Source organism: Gavialis gangeticus, unplaced genomic scaffold (genome assembly GCF_001723915.1).
Source record: "Gavialis gangeticus isolate Ggan-Ray unplaced genomic scaffold, GavGan_comp1, whole genome shotgun sequence".
Classification (NCBI taxonomy): domain Eukaryota; kingdom Metazoa; phylum Chordata; order Crocodylia; family Gavialidae; genus Gavialis; species Gavialis gangeticus.
In genome coordinates this window covers 87,657,333-87,669,017 of record NW_017729025.1, presented here as the reverse complement: position 1 = coordinate 87,669,017, position 11,685 = coordinate 87,657,333, and the positions used below count along the sequence as shown (strand labels likewise).

At 43.9% G+C, this 11,685-nt stretch overlaps 1 protein-coding gene across 2 annotated transcripts in view; it reads left to right on the top strand.

Annotated features, from left to right (window-relative positions):
- DCAF4 (DDB1 and CUL4 associated factor 4) overlaps positions 1 to 10,535 on the top strand; it is a 27,409-nt gene extending 16,874 nt beyond the window's left edge. For both annotated transcript variants that reach the window (XM_019519125.1, XM_019519126.1), the window contains exons 5-13: positions 833 to 935; positions 2,247 to 2,390; positions 3,092 to 3,141; positions 5,839 to 5,918; positions 6,950 to 7,045; positions 7,360 to 7,457; positions 8,159 to 8,335; positions 8,825 to 8,939; positions 10,101 to 10,535. In XM_019519125.1, coding sequence (XP_019374670.1) covers positions 833 to 935; positions 2,247 to 2,390; positions 3,092 to 3,141; positions 5,839 to 5,918; positions 6,950 to 7,045; positions 7,360 to 7,457; positions 8,159 to 8,335; positions 8,825 to 8,939; positions 10,101 to 10,294 — 1,057 coding nt within the window. In that variant the 3' untranslated portion in view covers positions 10,295 to 10,535. The remainder of the gene's footprint in view (positions 1 to 832; positions 936 to 2,246; positions 2,391 to 3,091; positions 3,142 to 5,838; positions 5,919 to 6,949; positions 7,046 to 7,359; positions 7,458 to 8,158; positions 8,336 to 8,824; positions 8,940 to 10,100) is intronic.
- Positions 10,536 to 11,685: the final 1,150 nt, after the last annotated feature.

The window sequence follows — 11,685 nt, the reverse complement described above, 5'->3', positions numbered from 1 at the left end:
CTACTTACCAGCTCCGAGTCTGGCTCCAGCTCCCTGCTGCAGCGGGCGGGGACTGTCCAAATCATCAAAGCTTTCCAAGTTTTTTCCAAAGATTCGGAAAGCTTCGAACCAATTCAGACCTTTTTATTGGTCCCCTGATTCAGTTCAGATTTGGAGATTCAGCCACTGAATCAGGCTGAATCTCCTCCCACAGCTTTGCACAGCCCTAATGTGATACTGTTTTCTAAGTGGCTTTTCCATTGTAGCTTACACAGCACACCCCTGCAGAATTAGTCTTTCTAAAACTGACAAAATTTATGATGCAAGAAGATATTTCCTATTGGTTTCTAAATACATATGTGTGTTTTCTTATCCTCTCAATATAAGTATAAGCTGTGCTATACTATTTGCTTTATAATCACAGTATACAGTTTATGTTGTATAAATACACTTTCATGGACATTGTCTACATGAGGCTTTTTTCCTTTAGCTTTTAATTCTTGCTACCACAGAGAAGAGGTCAACAAGCAACAGAATGGTGAGAATAACAATGTGCACAACGTAGTAGAAAATGCTAGCTACTTGTCTATGCTGTCAGTTCTACCACTGAAGTTGTACTGGCATGTGCAATGGTAAGAAAAGGCTGATATAAATGCAGATCTGTAATCCTCAAAGATTATTCATTGGTAATCCTCAAAGATTATTCATTGGTGTGGCTGTAGTCCAAAAGATCCCAAGACATTTTATCTGTTGCTTTCTCTGCAGAGCTTAGGAAGCATCTCAAGCCCTTTCATCCGAAATCCCTTTCATTGGCATTGAATCCCAGTATATTTACACTTTTCTTCTTTTGCAGACTGGTCCATGAGTTAAAGGTGAACTGCATGCAGAAGAGGAAAATAGAGATTCACGGTCCAGATTCCTCGGTTGCTGGAACCAACAATTTTAAAATAATAGTGGTATGTTATGAGCACTTTTAAGTTTTCAGAACAGGAAGAAGAAGGCTTTGATTTGGAACAATAATCAAGTGCTTCATATGAGTTCTGTGATAGGTAGTAGCCTGGCAGACAGGTTTGTGTACACTGGGCATCAGTGTTCTCTACAGCAGATTGCGCTGCTGGTTTCACCACCCACACATTCTGAGACAAGACATTTCACACCTAGTGCCCTTTGGGACCGGTGAAGTGCAGCTCCTTAGCTTGTGACAGTCTCTTTTGAACAGTCTGCAGTGGGAATTTTAGACTTTTTGTTTGAAGGGAAAAAATCCCTTGGGTCAAATTCTGCTAATGACTTTCTAAATCTTGAGGAGGAGACTTTCCCTACCCTGAAGTGCTTACAGTCTACCAAGGCAAAAGCATATGAAGAGTGTGGGAAGGGATGGATGTATAGGTGGACTTGGAGATGAAAGGAGGACTGGAGAAGTCCACGTTATTTCCACTGTGTAACAGGGCCCAAGCCCTGTTACTGAGAGTAGGGCTAGACAGTAAAATTACAAAGCTGCAGTTGGTGAACTGCTGACAGCTAATTAGGTTCTGGCCTGCTAAGGTGTCCTGAACTCAGGAGGAAGAGCCAGAAGCTGTATAATTCCTGTACCTGAGGTAGAGGGCTGGCTGACCTGGGCAGTGCTGGAGGCCTCTGAGACGCTCCACAGAGGGGTTTAGAATTTAGATCATTGTCAAATTGGTGGGCTGCCAGAAGCCTGTAAACTGTGACCAGGCTGTCAAAGACCAGGCTGTGACCAGGCTGAGAAGGTGCAGGGCAGGGCACCTAGGGTCACCATTCTGGTTCTCTGGGGTCAACCTCCCAGAGTTAATAATCACAGTCAAGGCATGGCAGGTGAAAACAGGATGGTACCCATTGTGAGATTAGAGTAGAGAGTGGAAGGGGTGGGATTGGAGTGGCCACAAGGAGATGCCATTCCCACTGCTATCAGTGGATCTTTTTACACACTGAAATATTAATGCAGAATTCCTTTGTATCAATGGTCACTGATATTTCGTCCTGACAGCTGGGTCAGTCCACAGTGACTATGCTAGAACTCAGCCAGTTGGCAAGATTGTTCATTCTTGGCTGGGGATTGAGTTAGAAAGTAATTCCTTGTATTTTTTTTTTTTTTTTGTGGAGCTGTGTAGAATGGAGAGAGTTTCTCTCAGCATTTTAATGATGAATTGCATAGGGAGCAGGGTTGATGGCTTCTTCAGTGGTGGAGTCAGTGAGAAAATCTAAAGCCAGTTCTAATTGACTATAATGATGTTGCTCTTATTTTGCAGGCAGATGCTGCTTGCGAGCGGATATTTGCTGTGAATGATGTAGAGCATGGGGGATGTAAATACGGTATCATCAACCTCAGTGGCTTAGGGAAAGAGTCTCTCACTGTGGAGATGTATGACAACCTCTACTTCACAAACCGCAAGGTACTCTTCTGTTTCCTGTTCCTCATCCAGGATGATTTTCTTTAGTTCTGTAACTCCTGAAATGATGTAACTTGGGCTTTGTAAGTGGAAATGAGAAAGGAGGCAGAATGGGGAAGAAAAGAGAAATAGCAGAATCCAGCAGTATGAAGTTGGATAAACGGAGATCCTGCAGTGACTCATAGTCTGATGCTTCCTAATGCTCCATAATCACACTCAACCTGACACCTTTTGTGAACATTGCATACCTTCAGAATTATTCCTGTCAGTGCTTGTTAAAAAGACAAGTTCTGACAGGCTACAATTCTGCTGTTCCTGCTTTGTTTACTTTATTTTTTTCTTAAGAAAACACTACTTTTCCATCAATGGGAACAACTTTTAGGACAATGGTCAACAATGTAAGTGTTTTGATATCTGAAAATACAGTGTCTTTGCTAGAATGAAGTGCTGTGTGGATTCATCCAGGTTTGGAGGTGGTTTTTGGCTGTTGTTCTTTTTCTGCTTTCCACCAGCCCTAGAGAGAGGCTGATATGCTGTTCTCTACATGCCATTACTGAGCTAGTCATCTCTAGTAATTTCCTGGGTTGCTCCCCTTTGCATTCTCTGTAGGCTAAGGGTGTGAGCAGAACTCCTCCGACTTGCTGTGTTCCGAAAAAAGTCCTTTAATGAATTAAACCAGAAGTTTGTCTTGCATATGTTCATAGGTGAATTCTGTGTGCTGGGCATCACTGACTCATCCAGATTCCCATGTTTTATATCCTTTCTGATTAAGAAAAAAAAAACTTAGGCATGGTTCCACTAAACTAGCTGTTCTGTGAAGCACATAGCAGCTGTCAGTAAGAAAACTCCAAAGTAATACTTTTCTGGAAAATAACCAAAAAAAAGCTGTGAAGTTTGAAATATGGTAGAGTCTGAAACACATGTTATTGCTGAAACCTAACTATTCATGGCACTGTTCAGATATAAAATAAGGCAAAAGGCAAGGTTCCTGGCTCAGTCTTAAGAACTTCTCACCTACTTCACAGAGTAGGTGCATCAGATCATTTTGGGTGTGGAGAGAAAGAAGCTGAGATGTGAAAACAGAAGGATAAATGGGAAAACTTTCAATAAAGCTCTCTTAAAGCAGCAGCCTATCAGAATGTCAGATTTGGAATTGGAAATGAGTAGCACCTATTTCAAAACTAGTGGCAAAATGCTAAGCAAAAGATAAGCCATCCACTAAGTATCTTAAAAGATTTGGTAGGTATCCTGGAGGGTGTGACAGGAGTGTCATTATTGGAGCCTGTCTGGGTATAGCTCTACCCTCCTGTACTGGGCCAACCACCTGCTTACTCGTCTGCCATGCCTTTGATCTTGTTTAATTAATAGATTGCTATAATTGGCGGGAGGCTGCCCATTTTTCTTGTGTGCCCCGATGATGGGGCGTTATCTGCGGCTCCTTGTCCTCCCCTACACCGCAGCCCAAGCCTCGCAGATGGTGCTGGTGTGATCTGACTTTGACCCTGTTATATCTCAGGCCTCCTTTTTACCTTCGGGGCTCCTCAACACCCCTCTGCCCCCTCAGGGTTCCTCTGTGCCCTCGGGGCTCCTCGCTGCCCCTCTCACGCTCTGGGGCTTCTCGCTGCCCCCGCCCCTCTTAGCTCCAGGGTTGTGGCCACCACGCCCCCAAACAATGCTGCACCCTCTCTGGCACCAGGAAACCCCACGCTACCGTGGAGCTCCTATGAGGCCTCCTCCACCCCTAATAGCCTCACCCGGTCCTCCGGTCAAACAGTAAACAAAAGACAAAGCCCCCCCAGGCTATAACATAAAGCTAACCGTCCGGTCAGAATCACTATCTGGCAAAATACTCCCGCTCACAGTAGTAACCTGCAGATACTCATGCGGCCAAACCTTGGCCTTCTCTCTGCACGGGCCAAGCTCCTCACTCCTTGGCTGCCAGAGGAGGAACTGCCCTCCTGGCCTCATGCTTGGGCTTAAGAAGGGGCCAAGCCCTGCCCCCTTCCTGTCAGCTGATCCCCTTGGTTCCCCTAGCAACCAGCACCTGTGCTGCCCTGGAATCTGGCAGTTGCGCCTCCCCTTTCTCACCGCCAGGGGCCTCTCTTGAGCCGTCCCTGTTCTCAGGCGCAGGGCACCTAAGTGCTCTGCGACACAGGGGTATTGGGTGGAAAAGTTGTCATAGAAGGAAGAAGATGAGAAAAGCGTACGAGCATGGTAGTGGCAGATTAAGGGTGTACTGGAGTAATATCACAGTAGGTGAGATGTAGCAAGATAATATAATTATGTAGAGACCTGATGAAGAAAATCAGGAATTACAGTATTGATCCAGAGGATGACAGGAAAATGATGGATAGCCAAGGAGTGTCATGATCATGGCACTGAGAGAGAAAGTGGACTTTTCACAAGAGTATTCCAGACTTCACTGATTTCTTCTTTTTTTCCCCCCTCTACTACAGTCTAGTCTCTCTCAGTTTTATTGTACCCAGTCTGGAAAAACAGGTTAAAAATCTGCCCATTCCTGCTACAGTCCCTAGAGGGCACTGTGATGCAACATAATTCATTTTACAGTGGAAAATGAATGTATAAATTAAATGGCCTTGTTGCAAGTTATACTCAGGATATGTTAACCACACTTAAGGCAAGTGTCTGAGTGTTCAAGCAGCAAAACACATACTAAGTGCCGTTGTCATGTAACAAAGCTAGGACTTTTGCAGCAAGGAGCAATTCCAAATAGTATTACCTTCGTGAAGCAATCAGATGTTAGCTCAATATGCGTTAGGTAATACAGTCAGGAGACTTCAGTGCAATGGGGGGCTGGGACTGACAACAGCTGTTTCTCAGCCCCACCCTACCCCACTCCGTTCCCCCCACCACTGCACCAGACTGGGTTCCTGTGTGGTATGGGGGCTGGGACTGACAAGCTGCTGTTGTGAGTCCCAGCTCCCACAGCACATTACAGCACGCTGGAGTCTTCATGGGGTTTGGCAGGTCTTATTTAGATCATTAACATTTGGCTCCTCAAAAGACTTAACTCATAGTAATGCTTGCTACAATCTAATAAAACATATCCTAAGTGTAACATGTGACAAGACCCTTAATGTGAAAATGAAATGAGTTAGTTCTCTGTTCTTCACTCTCTAAGAGCTGCTTGGCTGATATTCTTGTATTACTGAAAAAAGGAGTGGTTTATTAGTTTCTCCTTCCCTTTCTGGTAATGCTGATTATACAAATTGGAATCGTAGCCCTTTCTTATGAGAGAAGGGAAGGGACCACCCCAGAGCATGGTAAGGCTTAATTCATTGACTGTGAACTACTTTAAAAGTCATGAGAGCTGCTAACAAAGAGCGAAACATTGCATATACTAGTACAACTGAGATGTCTTGCTTTTCTCCCATATGGTAATATTACTCAGCCTGGGAGAGATTTGGTTTTCCTTAATTCTGTCCAGCAAGCTGTGTCTCATGGGAATTGCAGAAACTCCAGGTTGTATCAGTCTGCTTCCAGCATCATTGTTCATCAGCTCTAATCCAGGTAGGGTAGCTTTTGTTTTTATTAGCACACATAACAAAACATATGTTTTGTTCATAGCATACGTTCATAGGTGAATTCTATGTGTGCGCATAATTCTGAGCTGTTGCAGTCTTTCTGCATTATTTGCAATAGGAGAATAGCCCTGTTATTTTTCTATAGTCAAAAAACACCTGAAAACTAAGAGCTGGCATTTTCTGAGTGATGCTTTCAGTCTGAAAAGGTTGAGAAGCACTGGACTAAGCAGTCTTTGATGTTACGTTTCATAATAATCTGCCTACTAAACTCTGCACTCCACAACCCTCTTCTGTCTTATTATCAGAGTATCGTTTCTCTTCCTGATTGTCTGCTCTTTTTACAGTCCTGCTCCATTCCTGTAAAGCAACCTTTTATTTACATTTGGAGCTTTCCACAGTCTGCATCTGCTGCTTTCTTAGACTATAGGGTGCTTTGTGTGAGAGAGCTTTTCTAAAATCTATCCTAACCATGCAGTTGGTCCAATAAAAGATAACAACCCCCAAAATATCCTTGCCTTACATAGATTTCCTGGACCATCACGACTACAACATCACTCAGACGCTACCTAAATGTTTAACTTTTCTCTTAATTCTTAGGAATTGTTGATCAAAGGAAATTAGAGACAAGAGCATAGTTAGCCTATGATTTTTAGACGATTTAAAATGTTACCTGTTTCCTATACACCCATTTTCACAAAAGACCTTGGGATTATGAACAGCTTGGTCTCCCCCACAGCCAAAGCCGTATCTTTGAATGCAGAGTAGTTTCCCTGATCTCTTCCATGTAAAGGTGTTGTGCAGTTGCACAAACTTCAGGAGAGTGACATTTGATCTCCAGGAGAGAAGGGTAGGTAGTGGCAGGGCAGTAATTGGGTAACAGCACAGTGGAACTGGAGTCCTGGAAAGCTGCAGAAACTTGGTGAAATTTTCAGAGGACTTAGTTCACTTGCAGCTTCATCCTGCCTCTCTGTGGTGTATGGAGCCTCCACAGCTGGTTTTCCTCTCCTCTGTCCTTAGTTGATCAGCCTGGGATGCTCTGCAGCTTCAAGATCTCCACTGGTTGGTCCTGTGCTTGGTGCCTTAACCCCCAGGCAGATAACTGCTTCAGTACAGGTGAGCAGGAATAGCTTTCCAACTATTTCACATGGGCCAGATCTTCAGCATGACCTCCAAGCCGTTTTGCCCAAACTCATAGATGATACATAGGGAGGGCATGGGGTGGGGGGAAGCATGTGCCCCCCCCCTGAATTTGGCTCCGCTGGAGGCACATTGGCAGCAGAGGTGACCAGCCACTGGGGGACGTTCCCCTCATCCCCCCCCAACTCTCTCCCTCCCAGTTGTGCCCCACTGGTGCCCCCCTCCAGACTCAGGAGGCACCAGTCGCCCATGTCCAAGCTGATATATGAATATATTCATATCTTTCTCAGGTCAGACACGGCGGGTTCTTGTGACCAATGTGATTACAGGTCACCGGCAGACATTTGGAACCAGCAGCGATGTCCTGGCACAACAGTTTGCAACCCAGGTAGAAAGGAACAGAAATCTTTAATCTTCTAGAGACGGAGATACCCATTGTGGTGCGACTGCTCCATGATGGGTACAGTGGCTGTTCAGTGATAAAAGTGCCTTTTTATCTGATGCTGACACAGGGTAGAGAAGCAGCAAAAGTAAGTTGTGCTAATTTCAAGCTCCGTTAGTAATATACAGAAGGGGCAAAGGGAATCAGTGTTTGTCAAATGGATATGAGCTAAAAAATAAGTGAATCAAGTACAAGGAATAGTAGTAATAATGCTTGACATTCATAGCATCTTTCATCAGTGGACCTTGAGGTGCAGGACTGCTGCCATTTTACTCTCAAAATTGGAGCAATTTGTTCAGTCATATGGGGTCAGCATTAAAGGTAGAAATAAAATGTAGGTGACCTAATATCCAATTCCCCATCTCTAACCATTGGCGCAAGCTTCTATTTAGTAATTAACTCATCTTTTACTGCTTCATATTTGAAGGTAGAATTGGAAGTTTGTTGTTGGCTGCAGTGTTTCACAATGGGACACTGATACTTTGGTTTTAGCCTACCCTCCATTTTCAGTGAAATTGTTTGTGAATTACAAGACAATGAGAACATGCTTTCCTGGAAAGCCAGCCATAGCAACCTCCTGGAGACAGCTGTAAAATTCTATGAAACGTTATGAGGGTCATTTCCTCTTTCACTTTGTTTTTTTCCAGACTCCAGTGCTGTACAATGGTTGCCGTTCAGGGGAGATTTTCAGTATTGATGTCCGTCAGCGCAGCCAGAAGGGCCAGAGCTGGAAAGCTGTTCGTCTCTTCCATGACTCAGCAGTTACGTCAGTGCGTCTTCTCCAGGCTGAATACTATCTTATGGCAGCAGACATGGCTGGAAAGGTAGAGCTTCATTTCTTTTATGGACAGTTAGAACTTGTCCTGTTTGGTCTACTGGCCAATGTCAAGTTCATCTCTGAATCCTGAAACAGGATGCCATATTCTTTGGAGAACATGTTAGTTATTCTGTATCCCAGCCCTCCCCCTTGCTGACTGGTCAGAAGAAAGTTGTGAATGGCCTATGGAGCTCTGCATTCTCACTTAAGAGACTTGTAGTTCTGTGATGTTTGGAAGTTGTGCTGGGGAAACTTCCTGAGGGCTGCAAAGAAAATGGGATTGTTTTCTTTAAATGCCTTTTTTTCAACCAGGATCCTAAGCCAGTGGTTCAGATAATGTGGCCACTTGTGCCAAGGTCTTAGTACCATATCTTGGGCTGCTGTTTAATTCCCTCTGTTTCCAGATCCATATTTCTGTTTCATCAGCAGCTTACTGTCAGATTGTTTCTACCTTGCTAAAATGTACTTTCTTCCATTACTGTTTCAATTCTCACAGATAAAGCTCTGGGACCTGAGAGTAGCTAAGTGTGTAAAACAGTACAAGGGCCATCACAATGAATATGCCACTCTCCCATTGCACATAAATGAAGAAGAAGGCCTTCTTACAGCAGGTGTGTTGACTTCCAATCAGTATGTGTGTATCTGATGGTGTTTACCTAAAGGCTGGGGAAAGGAAATACTTTTCTAGAAGTAGGTCATTTCAAACTTACGAAAGCAATAATTCCTCTCTAGCTCTTGAGAACAGAATGGTAAGTCATAAGAGCCTAATTGCATTAACATAATTGTTTATATTTTCATTATGTGGCAACTACTTTGGGTTTAAAAGTACTCTTAAGAATTTCATTCAGGACAGGTAGTTGAAAAGATAGGGGAAAGTCACAGCAGTAAATATTTGATTTGGAAGTGCCAGGAAAACAGCACTAAAACCCTTATTTTTAAAAGGATGATTTTTGTAGGAAAGACCTGGGGAGCTCACATTAAATTAATTACTTTTTTTTTCCCTGATGCTCAGGAGAAACAGTGCGATGAAGGTGGTCATTCATGTTCCAAGATATTTTTGACTTTGTCTTTTTGTGTAATACCTTTTATTTTTTATTCTTGGTTTTAGAACCCTTTTGTATCTTATGAATCTACATGCCAGTCTTCTGCAATTTTTGTTCATTTTGAGAGAAGCTGCATAATATTTATAAAGCTCAAAAATACATAATTTTGCTGTGGCTGAAGCCATTCAAATGCATAGAAAGAAAATTACCAGGTCTTAGTAGAAATGCAGTCTCACTGGGTTTTCTATAAGTGGCAAGTTAAGGAAAGTGTTCAAGGTTTTTGTTTGTTTTATTTATTTATTTATTTCTGTTGTGTTTTGTTTGATTTTTCTAATGTCATTGTCTTCTACCCTTCCTTCCTACATTAGTAAAGAACCTGCAAGTGGGTATACCACTTCAGCTATTGATTTTTAGCTCTCACTGTGTTACCGGGCAAATTCTTGTCTCTGGTTATTTCTGTGCCACTGCAACACCACTCCAGAATAGAATAGGCCCGTTGTTTCATTACTAAAGGCTTAATGTTGCTTAAATGCACTGCTTTTGTTTTTTTCTTTGTTTAAAGTTCAAGATTTTTCTTATGGGTGGGTGGCAATGACCAATAATTCTTTCCCAGAGCATATTACAGACAGACCTTTTTTTACTCTTGTGGGTTAAGAATTTTTCAAAGCTGAGTCATGGTTTGTATAGAGGCTTTTCCTTGTTCTGATTCAAATGCCTGCCTCTCCCCAGTTGGTCAAGATTGCTACACAAGAATCTGGAGTCTCCAGGACACCCATCTGCTTAGAACCATCCCTTCTCCACACCCAACCTCAAAGGACTCCATCCCCAGTGTGGTCTTCTCTTCAAAACTTGGAGGGAGCCGAGGAGTTCCTGGCCTGCTAATGGCAGTGAAGCAGGATCTCTACCACTTCTCTTATAGCTGAGGCAATCCATATTGTCCCCAGACTAAGGTTACAGATCATCCAGCCCACCTGAGTGACTCAGCGTGGAGGTGGCACAGGTGGCCTTTTATTATAACTATTGTATTGGCTCAAGTCGTACTGCCGGCCCATCTGCTATCACGCTGGAATTTTGAACCCAGGAGATTCAGCAACTTCCTACTGTATCTGCTGTATGTCCCCCAGACAGTTGTAAATAAAAATGGTACAGTAGTAATTAACTGCTTGGGCAGAGTACAGACTTCTGAATTCAGCTGTGAGCTTTGAAACAAGGGTAATTATTGGTGTGTCTGGTTTGTGGCTGCTTCCACTAGCTGAAGTTCACTGACACAAGCTGCATAGAAAAAACTTTCAGCTGTAGCCTAGTTCTGTCAGGTGTTTGGAACCTGCTTGCTTTATGCTCTTTCTAGAAAGCTCTCATTCCCATTCAATCCCTCCCCTTTATTTGAGGAGGAACTGGAAGTATCAGTTCTCTTGAACATGAGCAGACTTGAGACAACAGTAAATCTCATCTGTTAATATAAACAGGTCTCTGAGGGTGAAGTTACATGTTACGCTTAGACTGTACTAAGCACACTTAAAATGTAAGCATCTGCACATTTAAATCTCATTAACGCATGCTAAGTGCCCTCTGAGCATCTTAGTTATGCCACTTCAGGTGAGTGTTAACTCTGGGTCATGCTACCTAGCTCATGTTGAGGTAACTTAAGTCTGCTCCACAAATATACAAGAAGCAATTTGCAGTCTTCTAGCATCTCAGGATGCACCACTCCCAGCCCCACACCCCTCCCACCCAGAGCATGGATGGAGCCCAGGTGTCCTGGCTCCTAGCCACAAATCTGCTCACCAACCCTTTAGTGGTAAGTCAGAGCTGTGCAGGCAAGAAGAAGTATTAACAGTTAATGTGTAACTGCTCACAGCATATTATTAGGCCTGTGCGAAGCAGCTAGTATTCACTTTGGATTCAGGCAATTCGGAGGACAGCAATTCGAATCACTGTTCCAAATCAATTCTGCCAAATCTGATTCAGAGATTTGGCCACTGCCAAATCTCCGACTCGGCCCCATCCCCTGCCTGCTCTCCCAGCCCCGTCAATGGCTGCTCACCTGCCCCAGCTCCCAGCTCTTTGGAAAAAAAAAGCCCGGCATTCACTGGCTGCTGCCAGGGGGCGATCCCTGCTGCCCCTCACTGCCCCATGCTGCATAGGGGGCTCTATCACAAGCCCCCATCCCCCACCTGCTGTCCCGGCCCCAGCTCCTGGCTCTTTAAAAAAATAAATAAAGCCCCCACTCACGGGCTCCAGCAGTGATCCCCACTGCCCCACACTGCATGGGGGACTCTGTCATGAGCCCCCAAAAGCCCCGAGGCTGCTGCAG